The sequence below is a fragment of the Oreochromis aureus genome, linkage group 4, assembly GCF_013358895.1.
Source record: "Oreochromis aureus strain Israel breed Guangdong linkage group 4, ZZ_aureus, whole genome shotgun sequence".
Lineage (NCBI taxonomy): Eukaryota > Metazoa > Chordata > Actinopteri > Cichliformes > Cichlidae > Oreochromis > Oreochromis aureus.
In genome coordinates this window covers 4777926-4798278 of record NC_052945.1, presented here as the reverse complement: position 1 = coordinate 4798278, position 20353 = coordinate 4777926, and the positions used below count along the sequence as shown (strand labels likewise).

Genomic DNA, 20353 nt, shown 5'->3' with positions numbered 1-20353 from the left:
CTCATGGCGCCCTCTGGCGGATAGGTCAGAGAAGACCTGTTCGTCGACGCGCTGTCGTGTTTTAGCTGTTTATTTAATTTTTTAAATAAATGGCTTTTAGAATACTTTCCAGAGTCTGCACACTGAGTCACGGACTCAAATCCTCTCAGACCGCCTTCAGTGCGTTAAGCTCCGCCGGCAGTTTAAAGGTTGAACATGACCGACATAATCAGCGCTTCACGGTCACCGCAGGCAGCAGCACTGGTAAGCACACAGCCGGAGTTGAAGCTCCGCTTCTTGCGTAGAGCCTCTAAGAGAGCCCGAGGTTAAGTCGCGGCCTGATGGAGGACATTTGAGATGATTAAATATTTAATTTTGAATTTAATATTAAGATTTGTTTCTCTTCCAGCTGTTTATTTGGATTCCTCACATAAATTCACACATAAATGTTTTGTGTGTAGCAAGCCAAGCGCCCAGCAAAATTCCATTTAAAAATGTGTGTTTTAAAGGTTTCTTTGGTTAAAGTCAGCTTCTTTTTAACCAATATCAATGTCATGTATTTTATAGGATTCAGTGCCCCTTAGCTCAGCGTTCGGCATACTTGTCTGTACTAATGTATGTACTAATGTACTATCTGTACTAATGTATTTTGGTGAAATCTTGGCTAAGTCAAGACCTAGCACAACAAGTTGCAGGGGAGAGGTTGGGATCTAAATGAAGGTATTTTTGATGGGAATTTGGTATTTTCTGTTCCAACTGATTTAATTTTCCTGAAAGTTTCAGAAGTTCCCCCATTTGAAAGAAAAGAAGCTGTATTGCTTTCTATGAAATAGCATGAGATCATTTAATCTAGGAAATACAAAAATCATGGTGATTTTTAATTTTTTTTCTTCCTATAAGCATCTGCTTAAAATTATTGTAATAAGGAGCCATTACTGTCCTCTTTCTAGCGGACAATGAATGTGCGGTTCTGAAATATAGATTCACTGGGGAGAAGGAGGTGGACCTGATGTCGACCTTCGTACCCGAGACATACAGGGGGCATGGTGTTGCAGCTCTGCTGTCAAGGGTAAAACTCCAGGTGTCAGTCAACTCGTTTCGGGTCATACGTGATTTTTTTCTGAGTAGTTTTAATGTTTGTTTTGTTTGTTCACAGGCTGCGCTGGACTTTGTGGTTGAAGAGAACTTAAAGGCTCATGTCTCCTGCTGGTACATAAAGAAGTACATGAAAGAACAACCACAGCAGAAATATAAAGACTTTGTCATCACCTGACTGCAGCTTGTATGGCACCTACATGCTGTATGTCTGTGAAGGTTCTCAGTCATCCAGGTCATTGTAGTCTAAGGAGTCCAGACGCTTTTCTTTCCAAGCTCCTTAGACTACATACTGTAATTCTACCTCTAATTAACTACACGTGAGAAATATCGTATCAGTGTAATTCTACCTCTAATTAACCACACTCGTACAGTGTGCATTGTACAAGTGAGAAATCTCACATCAGTGTAATTCAATGTAGATTTAAACAATTTCAAATGCAATATGAACTATATTTGGATAAAATAGCCAAAAATATAATTAAAGCAATGGGTTGAAGGTGATATTTGTATTATAATCTGAATTTTATAACGGTTTAACAGTTAAATTGTGATTTTTATTTTAAATATCAGACTGTATCCATGAATGACTGAATTTTCTACCAATAAAATTCATTAAAATCTAAGTAAGAATCCTTGTTATGCTATACAAGTGTATCCTTTTATTATACATGCAGAATTATGTAGTTGATATGTAGAGTAAATAATACAACTATGTTATTTTTATATTAAAAAGCTTATATAAAGGGACATCTGCTCATTTCCACATATATTTTTATTCCTGGACCCCACTACAGTAGCTTTGTATGAGTCATAGTTCAAAATAAGTTTTATTTATCTCATACTAGGCTTTAGTGTAACCCCTGACTTCATCCTCTGCTTGAAAGAAGCTTTCTGATGATTGGCTGCCCCACATCAGGTGTGTGGGGCTTCAGGTCTGATTGACCATAAAGTGGATATCCCCACTGTATGACATCATACAGAGGCAAGCGTGGAGAAAAAACCAAAATAAACTAGAAGGGTCTGAGATTTAACTCACAGGAATTATATACACTGACCTCATAATTTGACACTATGGCCAGAGACTTTATGTATTTCTGTCTGTATATTAAGAAGGCAGTGTAGGTCCTAATCTGCAGTTAACAGACGTGGACTAAAGCTAATTAGTGCAGTTGATTTAATTTTTCCTGGCTGATCAATCCAGCTTTAGACTGAGAGATTGCTTGTAATTAGCATAAATAGTAACTAATCACAGAATCATACAGAGGTATGATTGTAAACCTTAGTGTTGAAAGTACCCTATCTCACAGGTGTTACTCGTACATACTTTGACCTCTTTGGTTGAAACTTTGGCCATGTGTAATATGAACCATATGGAACTAAGATGCAGTGTAATGTAGAAGCTTGTTTAGGTATCCGTATTAGCAGTAATATAACTCTGTTTTAGTGAGCCCACGTTAATAAATGCAGCAGAATAAATCACAAAAAGAAAGAATGTGGGAAAAATGGTCTCCGGGGTTACCACGAGCCTTGAATCAAAGATGAAATCAGCGTGTTTGGCGAGCACAGCTGGATTCTCGCCAGCTGATGAGATTAATTCCCCCACAGCAACAGCAGCAGCAGCATGACAAGAGATTGGCCACAATCGAGCGTTTAATTGGGTTTGCTTGGTAGTTTTTAGAAGAGCAACAAAGTCAGTGAAAAGCACAGCTGTATTTTATTTCATCTTCATTACATCCTCAGTGACAGAAACTGTGAGCTCGAGAGATATTCTGCTTTTTTATGGTCTGCTTTTGTTCCAACAGATGTCAGTCTTACTCCTGTAAACATGTTTTCCTGCACTCCTGTGTCGGCCTGATGCTGTCAGCGTTTGAGTTACAGCATGTCTCACATCAAAAGCAACAGATAAAGCATAAAGACAGCAGGTGTTTCAGGGGAGATGACAGAAAAGGCAAATTCCTGATGTAAAATCTTATCAAGAGATATTCTTTTAAAGAAAAAAAATCCTGAATAGTCAGTCGTGGAGAATATCTACAAACTCTGCAGCATGTGTAACCGTTGCAACACATTGGCTGTCTTGGGTTTTTTCATTGTTTGAGTGGCTGTTTTGTGGTTGTTTCACAGGTTCAGTGGTTGTTTTGTATGTCTTGGCAGGTATTTGTGTCCCTGTTTGCTATTTGACATTAATTTGTTGTCTTTTTTAAGTCTTTTATAGTTGACTGACTGTCCAACATTAGATGTTACTGGACACTTCATACAGAGTGTGGTCTGTGCAGGCAGACCTGCGGTGATTCGGCGATACGTCCCTGATGGTACAGAATGAGGTAATTTTCTCTTCCTCTTGCTAAGCAGATCATTGAGCCTCGTTCTTCAGAGGACAGTCTGATCAAACCTAAACGAAACAGGCTGGCTCAGCAGAAGCTAAAGCAGAAATTAAGGATCAGTCTTTCCTCAGGAGCATGTGGATCCAGTTTAGAGTGAAATGTAGCCCCTTTCCCCTTCCCTGCTTCTCACATTATTTTTCTTTAAAGAACCAGACACATCTGATGTGTGGAGAGGAAAAAAATATACAAAAAGTCCTGAAGTAAATATTTAAATCCAAGAACAAGAGTCAGTGTAGGTCCAGGAAATCAACCCCAGAAACGTTTCCATCTTTAACAGTACGCCTCTCCTTGTGGTTCTGGTACATTGTCCATTTCGACCTCGTACGCCGTTCCTGTGGATGGCTTGTGGCCATTGACCGGCAGTTCTAGAGGCGCCTCGGCATCAACCGGCACAGTAGTCAGGTACATGTCCCACATCTGCTCGGGGACGTTCATCTCCATCATGTTCTGCTTAATCATCAGGCTCTTCTCGATGTTCCGCCGTTTGTATTTAAACTCGATGATTGTCTTTGTGTAGCGGTTCAGTGCCGTCACTGCAGACCCCATGCAGGTGCCAAAAGAGCCCCATGCTAATCTGTGGAGAGGGTTAAAAAGAGGGTTAGCCTACTGCTGAGCTGCAGATGTAAGAACCCCAACAATAAACACGGCTCTACACAGATGTACCAGCAGTGTTGTTTGTGCTGTGTGCTATTTTAGTTTACAATCAAGAACTGGTAAAATCTAATCCCATTCCCAGGGCTTCTGTTGCCTTCCAACTCACTATTGTAGCTGTATCCAGTCCTACGGATATAACCAATCATGTCAGCTACCTTGACAGCCGAGAGACAGACCTTTGCACTGAGGATTTTTCAGTAACAGGTACTCAGCTAATGAACGTACCCTGGATAATCCTCTTCCTCTGACTCTAATACTGATTATAATCTTCAACTGTTTTTAGTATAAAGTTAGTGATTGGGCCAATAAACTCACCAGAAAAGCATTTCCTGAGCCTTTATTGTGAATAACTGGAATACATGCAACCACACACTGCATTCATAATATAAACCCATCTGTCAACAAAGATAAAAACACAAATGGCAAAACTAAAACTCCCTGATCTTTGGGCAGGTATGCAACACTGCACAGTGTAGCAACAGACACGCCAAATCCTTCTCTTTAAACATGCCCAGTACCCTTCATCTTCATTGTTCAGTCAGTGCCATCTCTTCTAAACATAATTGTATAGTTTTGGTGCAGTTAATGAAAGCAAACTGAACAATCTGGCAGTACTGTAAGACCACCCTCACTGTTTCCAGGTGCTGCTAATCAAATGTACCGATTAAAATGATCAACAAGTGTCAGCATTTTTATTAAAGCTGACGTTTTGGAAGTTTTTCATTCATGTGAAATACGTAAGTAATGCCACAACCTTTGCAGGTATGGGCATCCCAGCAAATTCATCCCATGGTTAGACCGTGCAATGCTCAGAAAAACTGCAAAGATCTACAGAGCTACAACTCACTTAAAGTTCATGACAGCAAAATTAGAAACATTGTGAACGACTGTTGTTTGCAAAGGATGCCAGCAGAAAGCATCTTCTCTCTAAAAAGAGCATGGCAACATGGCTTAGGATTTCAGAGTTCAATCTGAAATAACCACAAGACTTCTGGAACAATGTCCTGTAGTTGACCATAATGCACAGCGCCACATTTACAGAAAACCAAACACTGCATATCAACACAAACACTCCATACCAACTGTAAGCACAGTGGTGCAGGGATTATGATTTTAACTTGTTTTGACGGGTAAAAATCTTGGCCCGAACTGCACCATACAACAGTTTATTATTTCAAACACAGCAGCAAAACTACAATAGAATGGCTATAAGAAGAAGAATCGAGGTGCTGTACCTGTGCAAAAATGTAAATGGGAAAACATGCCTCACCTCAGAAGTGTGACTCCTGGAATCATAAACTACTGTAACAAACTCAGAAAGAGTCCGGTAGAGTTTGGCTGTGGACAGTAGAACCACTGTCCACCAATGTCGGTTCATCATGGAATTTATGAACTCAATCAAACCCACAATACTGCTGCCTAGCTGACTGATCGAACGCCTGCATACAATACGGTGGCTCTGGATGAGTCTCAAGGCAAAAGATTATTTAGACAATGGAAGCTAGTGAGCCCTCATTTGGGCCGTGATTATTTGATCTAGTGAGTAAAAATGTCAAAACAGCCAGAGATGAAGGTTAAAGTTGCTTACAAATAAGACCAGCTGTAGTCCCATGTTTTGGGCCTCCAATCTTCTGGCCCGGTGGCAACAGCCAGCTGGAATATGGTGGTAAACATCATGTGGGCCACCATCCCACAAAGGCCTGAGAACAAAAAAAGATAAAAAGACACCAAGTCAACAAGTGATTGTTCATTCAAACCACAAAAAAAGACAAAAACAACATTTTATAGAGTTGGACTTGTGAATCTGTGATAACCGAGAGAGGACCATAAGAATGGCTATTTATCTTATAATTTATATTAAGCAATTTATTTGTGTATAAGATTAATATTCGGTTCTTTTACAGCCTTATAGCATAGTGCTAAAGTATGAGTAAAAGATCATCTGTTTTATCTTAGAAGGAGACAAATCCCTGCTTCTTTAAAATTCCAATTTTTCCAGTTTTTATGCTGGATTTTTATAGTTTTCCTGCTAATATTTTTTGTGTTAGTTGTTTTCTATACTTTTTCTCTTTCAGTGTTTTTTTTTTTTATCCTAATGTTAATCTTGTTATGTTAATGTAGTGTTAGCATAACAAATTAAGTGTTTTTAATACTAATATAATATATTTCTATTTTTAATAGAAATACATTGTTTTTCTAAAAATAATTTTTATGAATTAGGAGGAGTAAGAAAATAGTATTTAGTTGACTATGAACTGCACGGGCCCTTAGTTCCAGTTAATGGAACTCTTAATGCTTCAACATACCAAGACAATTTCATGCTCCCAACTTTGTGGGAACAGTTTGGGAATGGCCCTTTCCTGCTCCAACATGACTGCACAGCAGTGCACACAGCGAGCTCAAGAACAGTTTCCTCCCAAAAGCCATAACCACCCTGAACTCACACATGCACTGATAAACACAGTTCCACCCCCCATTACAAGGACTTCCCTCTATAAACCACCACTATGCAATACTTAATTCTATGTGCAATAACTCAAACTATATATACATAACATTATTTATTTACATATTTATTTCCTTTTTTCACCAGATTGTATATTTGTACATTTTATATATATTTTTTTCTAAATATTGTTCATATTTAGTGCATCATAGTGCTGCAGAAACTGTGCATCTCATTGTACATTTGTATAGTGGCAATAAAGGCATTCTATTCTATTCTATTCTATTCTATTCTATTCTATTCTATTCTCTAAGCTCCATGAAGACATGGATGAGTGAGTTTGGTGTGGAAGAACTTGACAGGCCTGCACAGAGTCCTGACCTAAGTAATAGAACACCTTTGGGATGAATTAGAGTGGAGACTGTGAGGCAGGCCTTCCCATCCCACATCAGTGTCTGACCGCACAAATGTGCTTCTGGAAGAATGGTCAAAATTCCCATTAAGTCACTCCTAAACCTTGTGGAAAGCCTTCCTAGAAGAGTTGAAGCTGTTATGGCTGCAAAGAGCGGGCCAACATCATAACAAACCCAGTGGATTAATGGGATGTCACTGAAGTTCATATGCGTGTGAAGCCAGACGAGACAATACTTTTAGCAATATATTGTATTTATGCTTTACATCTTCATGCCATTTTTTATGCAAAACAAAAATTAGATTTTTAAGATATAGTGAAAAGGTTTTATGTAACAGGACAGAATGAAAGGTCACCTGGTCCTGACATATTAAAGGGCAGAATCAGTGTGTGACCTTATTGGATCTGAACTGAAAAACAGAATATCTAACTTTTCACGTGACTGTAAATTTATGTTAACAGTGTTTATGCTGTTTATTATTGAGTATAAATGTAGGTTTCTAAAAAGCCCCTTTCTTCTTTATCCTTTTTCCCCATAAAGAGGACATTTGACGACCTCTACCTTAATCACGCGTTTTGACACATCAGCATATATCAGTAAAGGATGTCTATTGACTATCATTAGAAGAGGATCTGGGTTTTCTTTTTAACTGTATAGGCAGCGATGACTGTTGTGTTATTCACACAGGCCTGAATTATGACTGAAATCAGTCAGTTCATAAAAGGGAAACAAGGCTTATCCCTAGCAGTCGTCTGGGGTGGGGGAATTGTGGAAAAACTATCACATGTAGACATTATAGACCCCAAGTGTGGATGATCCACATTTGTAAAGTATAAAAAGAGTACACTAAAATGACTGTAGTGACCGCTGAAGCCTGAAACATCCCTGTACAACGTATATGTGATTTTCTGACTGACTCTGGGCGAGGTGAACTGGCCTGCCTGATCCAGGCTCTCCCTCAATCAGCAGCCTGCCCCTTCACAGCTGCTTTTCTTGGGATTAACTAATAACAACAGGGGGGGATGGGAGTCGGGGGATGGGGGAGTTGAGGGGGCGGGAGGGTGCTCCTCTGGGCAGGTCTTGGCGCAGTCCAAAACCACAGCCCCGGCTTCAATCCGATTAGTCCAGAAACCAGCAAATCCTCCAAGGCAGCGAGTGGACGCAGAGCAGTTAGCTGCTGCGAGCGCTCGCTCACTGTCAGCCTCACCTCATCCAGCCACCATGACCTGCTGCCCTGCTGCTTTTATTTACCGTCATACAAACTTCACCTATAATTTTTTCTCCATGTTTCCTGTGGATGTTAAAGAATCTATACTTGAAGCTTTCCCTTATTTAGCATTTAAAGATTTAATCACGGGTTTAGGATAAAGTTGATTTAAGCAGTCAGCAACTATAACTCCTCTTATGAGCAACTGTTGGCTTTAATAAACATGTCCCACCAACATCCATTTACAGAACATTTATCAGTCAAAACCAAAAAAGTAATGAAAAGTCTAAATGTTTAACGGTTTAATTAAAAGAAAAGAAGCATAAATGCTGAAGGGGAATTTAAGATGGGAACATGAATGTTTTTATAACCTGCACTGGAGCTCATTATGCAGTGTTACCTGACAGGGCAGTGCACATGGCAGCGAAGGCACTGAGCTTCAGTTTGTTCATGACACTAAAGCAGGGGCACTGCTCCAGAGCCATCAGAGCCCCGCCTGCGAAGAGCAGGGTGAGGTACAGGGTCTCTGCCACGATACACAACCACAGCACTCCTGTGAATACAAAAAACAAACAAAAACAGGGAGGAAGCATAATCCTGCGTGTCTAAAGGCAGACAAGCATGCATGCACAACAGGTCTGCTCATTTTATGTCTGGAGATCTGAATGAGCCTGTCTAGACTGCATGGATTTATAAAATCAGGACAGCAGCTGCTAATTCTAGCTTTTCCTTACAAGCAACACTTGCAAAGGTAAGATTTCTCAGTGTGAGTGTAGTGGAAGGCCCTGGTTACTAACATGTTTTCCCAACCATTTTACTGGACATGCATTAAGTTTTATAGCATTATTAGAAATAATGTTGGGTAACATATTTAGAAAGTCACCAATACTTAGATATCAAGCATGTAAAATACTTTAAATCATCTTGAGGCATTCACGGTACATGTAAGTGGAAGACTGTGTCTTGTTTTAGAGACATAATGTTTGTCGTTGTCGTTGTGAGACTCGAGTGTTTTGTACGCCCCACATCCACCCTGAACTCCTGAGCTGCATTAAATTAACCCAGTTAAAACTGGAATAACAACAGGTCAACAACAAGTCCATGTAATTTACATTGATTTCATTCATGTTAGTTTACAGCAATGTTTTTATTTGAAATCTTCTTTAATACAAAGTCATGTTGCTTTTGTAAATTATTGTCCTGTTAAGCATCAAGCATCATGGGGACTTTGTCCATCTTCTATATACAATCTATGTTATCCTCTTGAGGTCAAAGTACCCATAAGGTAACTCTGATGTGTCTTACAAGTAAACTCTAAGAAAATATATAAAAAATCTAAAAATCTCACTAACCTCTTTCATTTTCAGGTGCAATATCTGAGAATTCTCGACATTCAAACCCTGAAAAAAAGGGGAAAAAGTAAGTTTTCTGAAAGAGAAGAATCCACTTTGACACTAATCACGAAAACACCCTTAAAAGCTGCAATCCCAGCATCAGTTCTGTACGCCAACATTATTCACTGGGTCATTCCAGCTCAAATCAACGTGGCCATTCTGCTCGACCATCTCCCATTTACTGTAAATTTCATTATGCACAGTTTGGACAAATACAAGAAAAAAAGTATTGTACAGATGGAACTAAAATTTCATAGCAGTCATTTTATATGCCCAAACTTTAGACCATAAACTTTTTATGCAAATCGAGATGATCGAGCAGAAAATGTTCTATAAACTTTGCTGATTTAATATGGAATTGTTTTTTTATGTGTACGTGTAAGAAAATCTCACATTCATGGTTATTTGTTCAATCTGCCATGCAAATTCTTGTGATTGTCAATAAAATGAATTAAGTGCACTCAGTAGTACGAAAAATACTAGTATTTTTTTTTACAAGAAGTCATGACTTTTGAATATTATATATTTTTTAAAGTATATTTTGATATAAAGTGAGTCCACAAACACTGACATCTTTCCACCGCAGCTGCAAATATAAACTGATTGTAGCATCTGATGATACTTTTTTGGTGATATGGCACCTTGGTGTTGGAGCTCCTGAGGAATTGACTCTTGTGCTCTGATCATATTGGTGAAAATCTGTAGACAATTTGGCTCTTAGTTGCATGCAAATCCTTATAAAAATGTATTTTTCTGAGATTTATTACCAGAGCTTATGAAACCAACTGGGGCGGCTTGCATGCAACGGCAATGGCTGTAATCTGGAAGCTTTACTGTTTAAACAGTAATAATATCACTTAGTTTATTTTGCTCTGTAACAATGACACTTTCATACACCGTACATATGTCCTGTAATGTGACGCTTTCAATTTTATAGTGAAATTTATTTCTATTTGAAAACTTTTGCACTTTTTCTTCCTCCATACCAGGCAGATTGCTGCTTATCTGTCAGTATAATTCCTGTGGAAACCATGTACACATTTGAAATTAGGTTTTATGTTTCGCTTGATGAGATTTAGCTTTGACCTTAAGTAGAAAGCTGTAGTTATGATGCAACATGAAGGACCTTTTTGCAGTACCTGCATGCAGCATGTCGCAGCATTAATCCTAATCTGTACTTTGTCTTTTTCATTTTCCTCATGCACTACCTCACCCCCTCCACAGGTGTAGCTTTTTCATTCATTATTATTGGTCATAATGACTCAAAATATTACTTAAGAACAATATTGCACTGTTTGAAATGCTATTTCCTTATAAACAGGCATAAAAACAACAGCAAATCTAAATGTCCTGAATTTACACCTAAAGTGAATTTAACCCAGCTTACTCGAGTGCCAAAGCACACTTGCAGCTGTTTATCTCACCTTATCTGTGCATTATACATAAATGACCTTAAATGACTAAAGAGATTGCCTCCAGATGGTGCGATTCCAGTAACTGGGTTGACATTTATAAGCTGTAGATTAACTTGAGAGACTGTCTTGTGCGTTTACAGGAGCCGCTTCCTCCATTAGCTCTTCCTGTTTTTGAACGTCTGCAGCCCCAAAGCTAAAGGGCTGAAGAGCTTAGGGTCATCTTACCGTTCATGTCAGCCGCCTCCTCGCAGGAGAAGAATATCCCCGTGTGGAACTTCCTCATCAGAAACTTCTCCTCCCCCGTCTCAAAGATGTACTGCACTAGGCGGCTGTCGTTGAGGTTGGTGCTGTTGAAGCGGATGCAGTACCACTCCTTCTTGTTCACCGGTGGGCCTGTGCAGAAGGGTTTGGCCACCTTCCTGGTCCCCTCGCACCAGTAGCTGGTGGTCACCGCGGATAAGGCAAAAGCAAACGCCACAAAGTTGAGGGTGAGCGCCAGAGAAGCCCGCCGCCCGCGCTCTAGCCTCATGGTCGAGGCAAGGCCAGAGGAGATGAAATGAAAAGGCAACTAATCCTGTCTTTTGATATGTAGCCACCGTGTTTCGCCTCCCAGCGGATATATCAAATCTTCATAATCTTGTTGCATTTGGGGCTCCTTGGGTGAGAAGTGTGTACATCCCTCTGCCAGCTCTTCTGATGTGCTGCCACCTTGATGAAAGGGTCCATCCTCTGCACTCCCACAGAGACAATAGAAACCCATGGCACTATTTGTTTTCCTTCATTTGAACTCCTAAACTGTCCCCTCTGTGCTGCCACTCCAACCTCCTCGCTCCTCCCCTTCTACAAAGCTCTGCCTGCAACATTATCCATTACAAATGGCAAATTATAGTCCAGACTTCCTTTGAACATATTAGTAAAAAGCAAAGATTACAACAAGCTTAGATTATAATCCAGAACCAGGCTCTTCCCTGAGTTTCCTGCATTTGCAAAGTAATTGCAGCCGCAGGCATAAGATCAAGTCCCTTTTTACAGTTGGTGACCCGTGACATAATGTGGACAGTCTCATATGAAAATCCATTCACTGCGTGTGTGTGTGCAAGCAGGGCAAATCTCTTCTAATAGCCTGCTGATGTAGCACACAAATGAAGACAAACTACTTAGAAGTACAGTATCTGAAGGAGACAGATGGTAGGAGGAAACATCTGCTGCCTTTACTCTCATGCATTTGTCTATAATTTGTTGTAATTTTCTGCAGCTCAAGAGTTTCGCTAACAAATGTGTCATCTTTGCTTTGACCTGTAGGCAAATGACTTTAAAAGCTGACATGCACAGGTGTCGTACATAAGTTCCTCAAGTCTCATCTATTATTAGAGACTTTCTATGGAGAAAGTCGAGTAAATCAAACAGACTTGCGCTACTTAAATGTGCCTTCGGAAACATTTTTCATCTATCACGTTCTTTTAATTTTCAATGTCCCAACAGATTTTGATGTAAACAAAGACTTCTCCCTTCTCTTTTGCCTCTAACAGCAAGTAGGCAGTGCATGAAACATACACTTGGCCCTGTTAAGCTCTCCAAACTTAGCTGATTCCCAGCTGTTAATGGTGTTTTACAGATTGTGAAGCTGGCATTCACAGGTGGTGAACTCCAACATGATCACCATCACAAGAAAACAGCTAACACTGATGTTGTCTATTGTTTTGCTACCATTAAAATTATTGTAAGGGTACAAATAATAACAAGTACAAACTACAGACATTATGCTTTCCTATATTTGCCACTTCAGGCTGATGTTAAAATACAAAAATGGCATTTAGGCATGATAATTAGCATGCTAACTGTGTCGTACAATAAATCACACAGTAGCTTCTATGGACAGTTTCTGTCTTTGTAACAACTGTGCTGTAGTTGAACTTCTTCATAAATCTGACTGACTTGGATACTGCAAAGCCAATCCACCATAACACTTATTCTGGAAAAAAAATCAGTGGCTAACTTTGTAAGTATTTTGGCAGACAAATGTAGTTTTAATTTAGGGATTTAAGAGTACATAATTTTTCTAGTTATGACTTCAGAGTACTCTGAGACATTAGGAATGTCTATTTCAAGTAAAACTACCAAAACAACAACAACAAAAAGATGCCATTTTAGAAGACCTGTTTCTTTATTGTTTTGGTAGTTTTAGCTGTTAGCCTCGATGAAATTAACTGTAATAACCTTGGTGGTCCCTGCATTAGGACAAATCACAAGTGGACCAGAGAGGGTTCTCCGTGGGCAAGCCCAGTATGGGTTGCCCATAGAAAATCATCATGGTGGCCACAAGAGGCAAAACTACTGCAGGGGCTAACTCAATGGGGCAGCCCCCAGAATTCCCACGTGGGGGTCCAAAATGGCAGCCCACAGTTCACCTACACCTACCCACTCTGAGCCCTCATGGGTGTGTTTGCAGGGTTAGCACAGTTAAATGCAACTTGTTAACCAAGCTTCCTAGCTTAGCCGATAACTTCAGTTTAATAAGCTGTATGTATGGAGAAACTAATATTAGCTAACATTAGAAGAAAGCTAGTTTTATGTAATGATGCCCATCTGGGAAAAAGTGGAAAGCTGCCAACAGAGCACTCAATTTTATGGTTTTGGTTTTCAAATATGTCTCTTAGCTGTTATGTTCAATGATTAATGCAAGCAAACACTGACGTCGCTGCTCACACAGGCAAACTGCAAGTTATTGGAAGTTAAACTAAAATACTGTATGAAGTAGATGAGATTGTGTAATTGTTTCTAAATCTTAAGGGTGATTTGGTAAGTTAGGTTGCCAATTAATTATCTCCAGGTTACCTATATCTTAGCTGCTAACGTTTCCCTTGCAAGTTTGCTAGATTACTGTAGATTACTTTGATAACTAAAGTAATTCCAACTTACTTAACTGATTTAGCCATCAACAAATCATGTAATGGCATGAAACAAACATATATAACTAACAGCATGGGGCAGTTAGCCAGTTAGCTGGAGCATGTATTTGACATTTTGCCCAAGTCGTTACAAGTACTGATACTCAGGTATACAGTATATGCACTGGTCTCTCAGTTGTTGCTAAAATGCACGGCATACAGTTCATGCAGTAGTGTGAGCATTGGCAGCTCTGCAGATCATTTAACTGCCCTGGATTTGTAAACTCCTTTAAAGTATCCGAGATCTCGAATTTTCCCTCTCATCATCCTCATCATGTTTTTGGAGTCAAATTGAGTCAAATCCAGAACACACTCAAACGATTCATATAAACTAAAACACAAAAGCTTAAAAAGAAACTGTACTCTGGGATTATTGTGATGAAAATCCACAGTAATGACCACGATAAAACTCATGTAGGGACAATTTGACTTAACCGTGTTACACAATGTCCACTACAGTCCAGTACAGTCATAAGATTTAAAAGACAAGGCCATATTAAAAAGGGTTTTTATCTGGAGTAGACACTGATAGAAAATAAACATTGCTGGCATTTATATGGTAAGTAGGAGTAGGCTTTTAGTGATTCCTCTGAATGCACATAGATTATACTGAACATTAGCTTTCATGTAATAAATTACAACCACAGGATACTTAAGTCCAGCGTTACACTTGATGAAGTGGTAAGCCGGTTGGTACAATGAACAGTTCCCAGGCTCATTGCTTTTTACATAATAATACCTGCCAGTTTACGACTGACAGATGTGAGGTTTGAGCGAATGCCTTTTCCCCTGACGTACGGATGCTCAACATTTTGTGCAATTTTGAACTAAACCTAAATGATTATGTAAAAGTATGCGATGGTATTTTAAATGTGAAATGAATGGCCTGGACTTTACCTAATCTGATTTTGCAAAGGTAGATGCAGATTTACACAGAGACTCTCCCAGATTATGTTTATGCATAAAGGAACATTTAGCATTTCTTTGTCCAACTTTAACTTAATTTAAAATACAGAAAAATCCAAATAAATGTGCACTGGCTTTCATTTCATTCATCAAAGCTGGTACACCTTGCACAGGATGAAACAGGATTATAATCAGCTGTTATGTGTGTCAGCAGTGACCTCTTGGTCCCTGACGCGTGAGAGCTGCCGATAGATTATTGTAGATTAATTCTGATGCTGATCACACTATAGCACAAATACTCTCTCTATGTACATATCAACAGTTGTGGTTAGAAGTTTACATACACTCATCGTTGGCATGAATGTTATCATTTTGGGCTTTTAATGATTTCTTTGAATTGTTCTTTTTCAGGGTGTAATCATTGTACAACATAAATCTTTAACCACTTTTAAAAAACATGAATTTTAGATTTTCTCAAATCCACACAGATTCAAAAGTATACGTACAGGATCAAGTATATACATAGACCCACTTGAATCTTTTAAGAAGTGGTACTGAAGGTTTAACAATGTCTTTAATCTTGATAAAACCCTCAATTGGATTGACCAGTACTGAGGACAATGGGAAACTCAGGGATCTAAGAAGGAAACATGGTGATATACACAAGTTGGAAAGTCTCTGTAGATTTGAAAATTACCGGATAACTGTATTGAAGTACAAGTTATTTGATGTGTGTGCCAGTGTCTGTTATTGTATTGTTTCTTAATGGTTTCTTTAATGGTTAATACACCAGTACGCATAAGCTTTCAATATGATGTTGTTAATGCTAAAACATAATCATTGTTATCTATGATTTTTCCTGTTTTACAAATACGATTATATTAATACTACTTTAAATATTAGTACCTTATAACATTCAGTTGATTAATTGGTATCCTCCAATTCAAAATGCAGTAATGTGCTTTTTGAGTCTTTCGATTTCTCTTAAAATCATTGATATTTTTTTATTTTGCTCCTGGTCAGTTTCATTAATTTTATTCTTTTTGATTATTTTTAAAAAATGGGGCTTTTGTTCCTCATTGGGCTGCAAAGTTATGTTTGCACTAAATTCGGAAAAGGCGTATCATCGGGCCTAAGCATGTTGTCGGCTGTTTGTCCCCAGATAAGATTATCTGCGTCTCCACTATAATAGTCTTGGACTGGATTACAACACAATCTGCTGCAGTGGTGGGAAACCTGCAGTGACTGAAGGTAATTACAAATGGACAGTTTCTGGTGTTTAAGCCTCTGCAGCTCTCTTTAGGGCAACTAAGCTCAAACACTTGGCGACAAATGGCTCAAACCACCCAGTAACATATGATTAATTAACCTCATGTGGTGGCTGGATCATCTCTGACACCTTCATCAGCTGTTTCTTTGTCTTTTTCCTGTCACATGACTTTCAGGCATTTGACCTAACTGACCCATATCATGAAAACAATTTAATATTCAAACTAAGACACTGCTGTTCTTGATGCGTGCTCAATCATGCAGGTAAGTAAATCCCAAAAAATTGATTCTGTTCATCTGGACGTGGCGTTTTCAGTGGGCGAAATGTTTCGTCACTCATCCAAGTGACTTCTTCAGTCTCAGCTGACTGCAGGTTTCCCCAAACTTATAAACAGTACATTTGCACAATGACTGAACTTAGCCCACTGAATAACCAGTGGGCTGTGAGGTCAGTTCACTGATCATAAATATGGAAAATATCATGACCATTGATCAACAGCCACTGATCAATGGCCATGAGTACCATACACAGAGAGTTGGGGAATGGCTGCAATCACAGCATTGTAAGATGGTGAAAGATGTACCCTTAGGCCCACCCCTCGATTCAGAGATGGTCTTTTCCTTGTCAATGAAATGGTCAAAGAAAGAGTGTCCACTGGCTTGTAGGTGTAAATAGACTGCGGAGTCCTGGCCTCCACTTAGCCAGAGGTTTTTGGTTTCCCCGATGTCTGCCACTTTTCATATCCTCCCTGTTGAATTAGATGTTTTGGTCCACCGAGTTAATGTGATCCATGAATTGTGGTCCTGAGATGTATCATCAATGAACTGACCTCACAGCCCGTTTTTCGCTCAGTGGGCTAGTTTCAGTCATTGTGCAAAGGTACTGTTTATAAGGTTGGCAGTCAGCTGAGACTGAACAAGTCACTTGGATGAATAACTAAACATTTCTCCTACTGAAAACGCTAGTTCCAGATGAACAGAATCAACTTTTTGGGCTAACAGACAAATTTTTTTTTTCCCTAAACAGTGATTAGCACGGTTACCAGCAAGAAGATCGTTGAGTCCAAGGTTTTCTGTGTGGCGTTTGCATGTTCTCCCCATGTTTGCATGGCTTCTCTCCGGGTACTCCGGTTTCCTCCCATGGTCCAAAGACATGCAGTTAGTGTGGTTAGGTTAACTGAGGATTCTAAGTTGCCCATAAGTGTGAATGGTTGTCCGTCTCTTTGTTAGCCCAGCGACAGACTGGCGACCTGTCCAGGGTGCCTCTCGCCCTAAGACAGCTGGGATAGGCTCCAGGCTCCCCATGACCCTCAATTGGATAAGCAGAAGAGAATGGATGGATGTATTAATATAAAAATGATTTTGGAAATGACCAATACTGTTAACTTAAGACAGCTGTAGCATAAACCTTACATTGGGTGGTGGTCTAATACATTTGTTTAACACTGTCTGGTTTAGTGTAAGCAAATTCCACCCTAGTGGCAATAATAAAAGATTGCACCAATCTAAGCTCGTCTTTCTTTGGCCCCAAAGTCAGTATTATTATACTTCAACCCTGTAACTAAATATTAGACTGTATTTACACAAATTCTGCTTAAAAAGGCAAATATCCTCCCAGATGTTGAGCTTCTAAGTAACAGCCACCTGCTGCCTTTAATCCGCTGCGCTTGCCTCCTGTATTTAACTCTGTCTTTAATAAAAAGGTGTCATAGCAGTGTGACGCAGTTATCCCCCTTAATCTTCAAGACAGCTGTCTGGATTTAGGCAGTGATGATCATAATCCCATTTGGCACCTTGAGGGGCTCGACAGAGCAAACACAAGACAGAGACACAAGCTCCACAGAAGTTTACCGACCAATCGCAGGAGATACAAGAATTTAAACTTTGTTGATCAGGATGGGGAATACTAAGAGCAGCGCTTTGTCGAAGGAGCTCCTGGAAGAGCTGAAGTCCAACACCAAATACACAGAGGCTGAACTGTGCACCTGGTATCAGTCCTTCCTCAAGGAGTGTCCCAGCGGGAGGATCAGCAAGCAGCAGTTCGAGGGCATCTATGCCAGCTTCTTCCCAGACGCGGACCCCACTGCGTATGCGCGGCATGTTTTCAGGAGTTTTGACACTAATGCAGACGGAACTTTGGACTTTAAGGAGTACATCGTCGCTCTGCACCTCACCTCCGGGGGAAAGACTCTGCAGAAGCTGGAGTGGGCCTTTGGCCTCTATGATGTGGACGGAAATGGAACCATCAGCAAAAATGAAATCCAAGAGATTGTTAGGGTACCTATACTTTATACTGATTTTATCTGTTCTGAATACACTAAAATTACATGAGTAAACTGAATTCGTGTTACATTCATCTATTGATTAATCACGATCCCTACTGTAAATGTGTAAATGGACCTTTGATGATTTCAATTTTAAGCCACAGCCTCCTCCAAATTATTCCACTTATAGTTACTCACAGAAAATGTAATATTCTGACGAATATTTGGTTAAATTCATCATGAATGACTGGTTACACCTATAAATTGTGCTTACTCCCCTGCAGTCAATATTCAACATGATTCCTGCTGAAGCACAGAAGAAGCTCCCCGAGGATGAAAACACGCCGGAGAAAAGGGCTGAAAAAATCTGGGCGTTTTTCGGAAAGAAGGAGAACGGTAAACCACACTTTATTAACTCTCATCTCGTTATCTACTACACCTTCACAAGGCACAAGCATTTTGTTGACGCTTCTTTTTTTGGTTCTTTGCAGATAAAATCTCAGAGGGAGAGTTCATTCAGGGCGTGATGGACAACAAGGATATTCTACGCTTGATACAATACGATGAACCTCAGAAAATCAAAGACAAGCTGAAAGAGAAGAAGCAGTAGAGTACAGGCTAAAAACAGAGCAGAAAAAAAACTCACGTGGTTCTAAGACTGATTTCTGTGACTATATTTTAACCGCTTTAACCACATTTCTCATTTTTTATTGTAATTAATCATGTTCATGTTCTTTCTGGTAAACTAGTTAAAAAGTGTTTCATTTTTTGTCATTGCAAGTAATAAGTAAATAAGGAAATTAGGCACATTTGATAAAATAAAATAAAATAAAATAGAAGCTGAACAATTGTGCAATGGATCCATTTTAAACAGTGTAACCGCACAGGTTAGAACAGGGATGGCAGCGTGAATGTTGATGAATGTTGGGAGTCAAAACAGTGTTGACGTTTAATTAACCAGAATCAATTTCTTCACATTTTTACTTGTGTTGCAATAAATGTTATTAATAACTCCTTTGTGGATTCATATTCACACTTCACAGAGTCATCCATAGGCTGGACTGGACGTTTTTTGGCGTGTCCGTTTTTTTTTAGGAGTTGTACTTTGTGTAAACGAGCTGATTACATGCAGTTAAATATTTAAATCACACAATTTACAATGGTCAGCGCACGAGTTTGTTCCTTATTTTAGTTTGTTCAGGTTTGTTCAAATATGTTTTGTACGTTTTTTTGTGTAGTCGTGGCAGTGAACACATTAACTCATTATTGGTGTAAATGTTCTTTTTTGTGTACGTGAACATGAAAACCTGTCTGTAAAGGTGTACAGGGGAACAACTTGTTTAAGTCATTTCTTGTGTTATGTGTTGTGCTTTTTACACGAGGACGCGGTAATGTCCACCTAGGACACCTCGGCTGTGTCCTCGACTCTGACCTTTTTAACAAGCAGTGTGTTTGAAATATGCATTTTAAACACACTTTCCACTTGGAATTTGTTTTAACTGATATATTTGTAGTGTTTGCAGTTTGAAAGATTCACTAAGCCTCTTTTACACACTGACTGTAGTTTATATACAACTTCATTTTGGATTATCTTTACACATATATTTGCTCTGGTTTGGTTTCCAATTAAACTTAGTTTGGTTTCTGTATTTTAATTCTTAAATGTTTATATTTTAATTACATTTATATTATCTGGATTTTTTATAGGACAATTTATTGAACAGTTGAGGTGGTTCGGGCATCTGACAAGGATGCCCCCTGGGCGCCTCCTGGGTGAGGTGTTCCGGGCATGTCCCACCGGGAGGAGGCCCCGGGGCAGACCCAGGACGCGCTGGAGAGATTATATCTCTCGGCTGGCCTGGGAACGCCTTGGTGTGCCCCCGGATGAGCTGGAGGAGGTGGCTGGGGAGAGGGAGGTCTGGGCTTCTCTGCTTAGGCTGCTGCCCCCGCGACCCGATCTCGGATAAAGCGGATGAGGA

At 39.5% G+C, this 20353-nt stretch overlaps 3 protein-coding genes across 3 annotated transcripts; 2 read left to right on the top strand and 1 right to left on the bottom strand.

Annotated features, from left to right (window-relative positions):
* The first annotated feature begins 11 nt into the window (after positions 1-11).
* LOC116314295 (protein NATD1-like) lies at positions 12-1700 on the top strand. The gene is made up of 3 exons (XM_031732273.2): positions 12-243; positions 930-1048; positions 1136-1700. Exons 1-3 carry the CDS (start codon positions 90-92, stop codon positions 1250-1252), a joined length of 390 nt encoding a protein of 129 aa, XP_031588133.1. The 5' UTR covers positions 12-89; the 3' UTR covers positions 1253-1700.
* Positions 1701-3161: 1461 nt separating this feature from the next.
* Positions 3162-11932, bottom strand: LOC116314283 (germ cell-specific gene 1-like protein). Its single transcript, XM_031732262.2, has 5 exons — positions 11213-11932; positions 9531-9578; positions 8579-8731; positions 5701-5812; positions 3162-4032 (listed from the first exon to the last, which is right to left on the bottom strand). The coding sequence occupies exons 1-5, from the start codon at positions 11514-11516 to the stop codon at positions 3729-3731; spliced, it is 921 nt and encodes a 306-aa protein (XP_031588122.1). The 5' UTR covers positions 11517-11932; the 3' UTR covers positions 3162-3728.
* A 998-nt stretch (positions 11933-12930) lies between these two features.
* Positions 12931-19635, top strand: rcvrna (recoverin a). The gene is made up of 5 exons (XM_031732289.2): positions 12931-12986; positions 16004-16092; positions 17857-18387; positions 18659-18770; positions 18866-19635. Exons 3-5 carry the CDS (start codon positions 18007-18009, stop codon positions 18982-18984), a joined length of 612 nt encoding a protein of 203 aa, XP_031588149.1. The 5' UTR covers positions 12931-12986; positions 16004-16092; positions 17857-18006; the 3' UTR covers positions 18985-19635.
* The last annotated feature ends 718 nt before the right edge of the window (positions 19636-20353 follow it).

What these genes read in the sequence shown, in the direction of transcription:
- LOC116314283 (XM_031732262.2), bottom strand. Translation starts at nt 11,516, where the DNA reads ATGAGGCTAGAGCGCGGGCGGCGGGCTTCTCTGGCGCTCACCCTCAAC. An exon ending in GGAGGCGGCTGACATGAACG is followed by an intron (nt 9,579 to 11,212) that starts GTAAGATGACCC and finishes CCTTTTTTTCAG; the next exon opens with GGTTTGAATGTCGAGAATTC. An exon ending in TGCACCTGAAAATGAAAGAG is followed by an intron (nt 8,732 to 9,530) that starts GTTAGTGAGATT and finishes TTGTATTCACAG; the next exon opens with GAGTGCTGTGGTTGTGTATC.
- rcvrna (XM_031732289.2), top strand. Translation starts at nt 18,007, where the DNA reads ATGGGGAATACTAAGAGCAGCGCTTTGTCGAAGGAGCTCCTGGAAGAG. An exon ending in AAATCCAAGAGATTGTTAGG is followed by an intron (nt 18,388 to 18,658) that starts GTACCTATACTT and finishes ACTCCCCTGCAG; the next exon opens with TCAATATTCAACATGATTCC. An exon ending in TTTCGGAAAGAAGGAGAACG is followed by an intron (nt 18,771 to 18,865) that starts GTAAACCACACT and finishes GGTTCTTTGCAG; the next exon opens with ATAAAATCTCAGAGGGAGAG.
- LOC116314295 (XM_031732273.2), top strand. Translation starts at nt 90, where the DNA reads ATGGCTTTTAGAATACTTTCCAGAGTCTGCACACTGAGTCACGGACTC. An exon ending in CACCGCAGGCAGCAGCACTG is followed by an intron (nt 244 to 929) that starts GTAAGCACACAG and finishes TCCTCTTTCTAG; the next exon opens with CGGACAATGAATGTGCGGTT. An exon ending in TTGCAGCTCTGCTGTCAAGG is followed by an intron (nt 1,049 to 1,135) that starts GTAAAACTCCAG and finishes GTTTGTTCACAG; the next exon opens with GCTGCGCTGGACTTTGTGGT.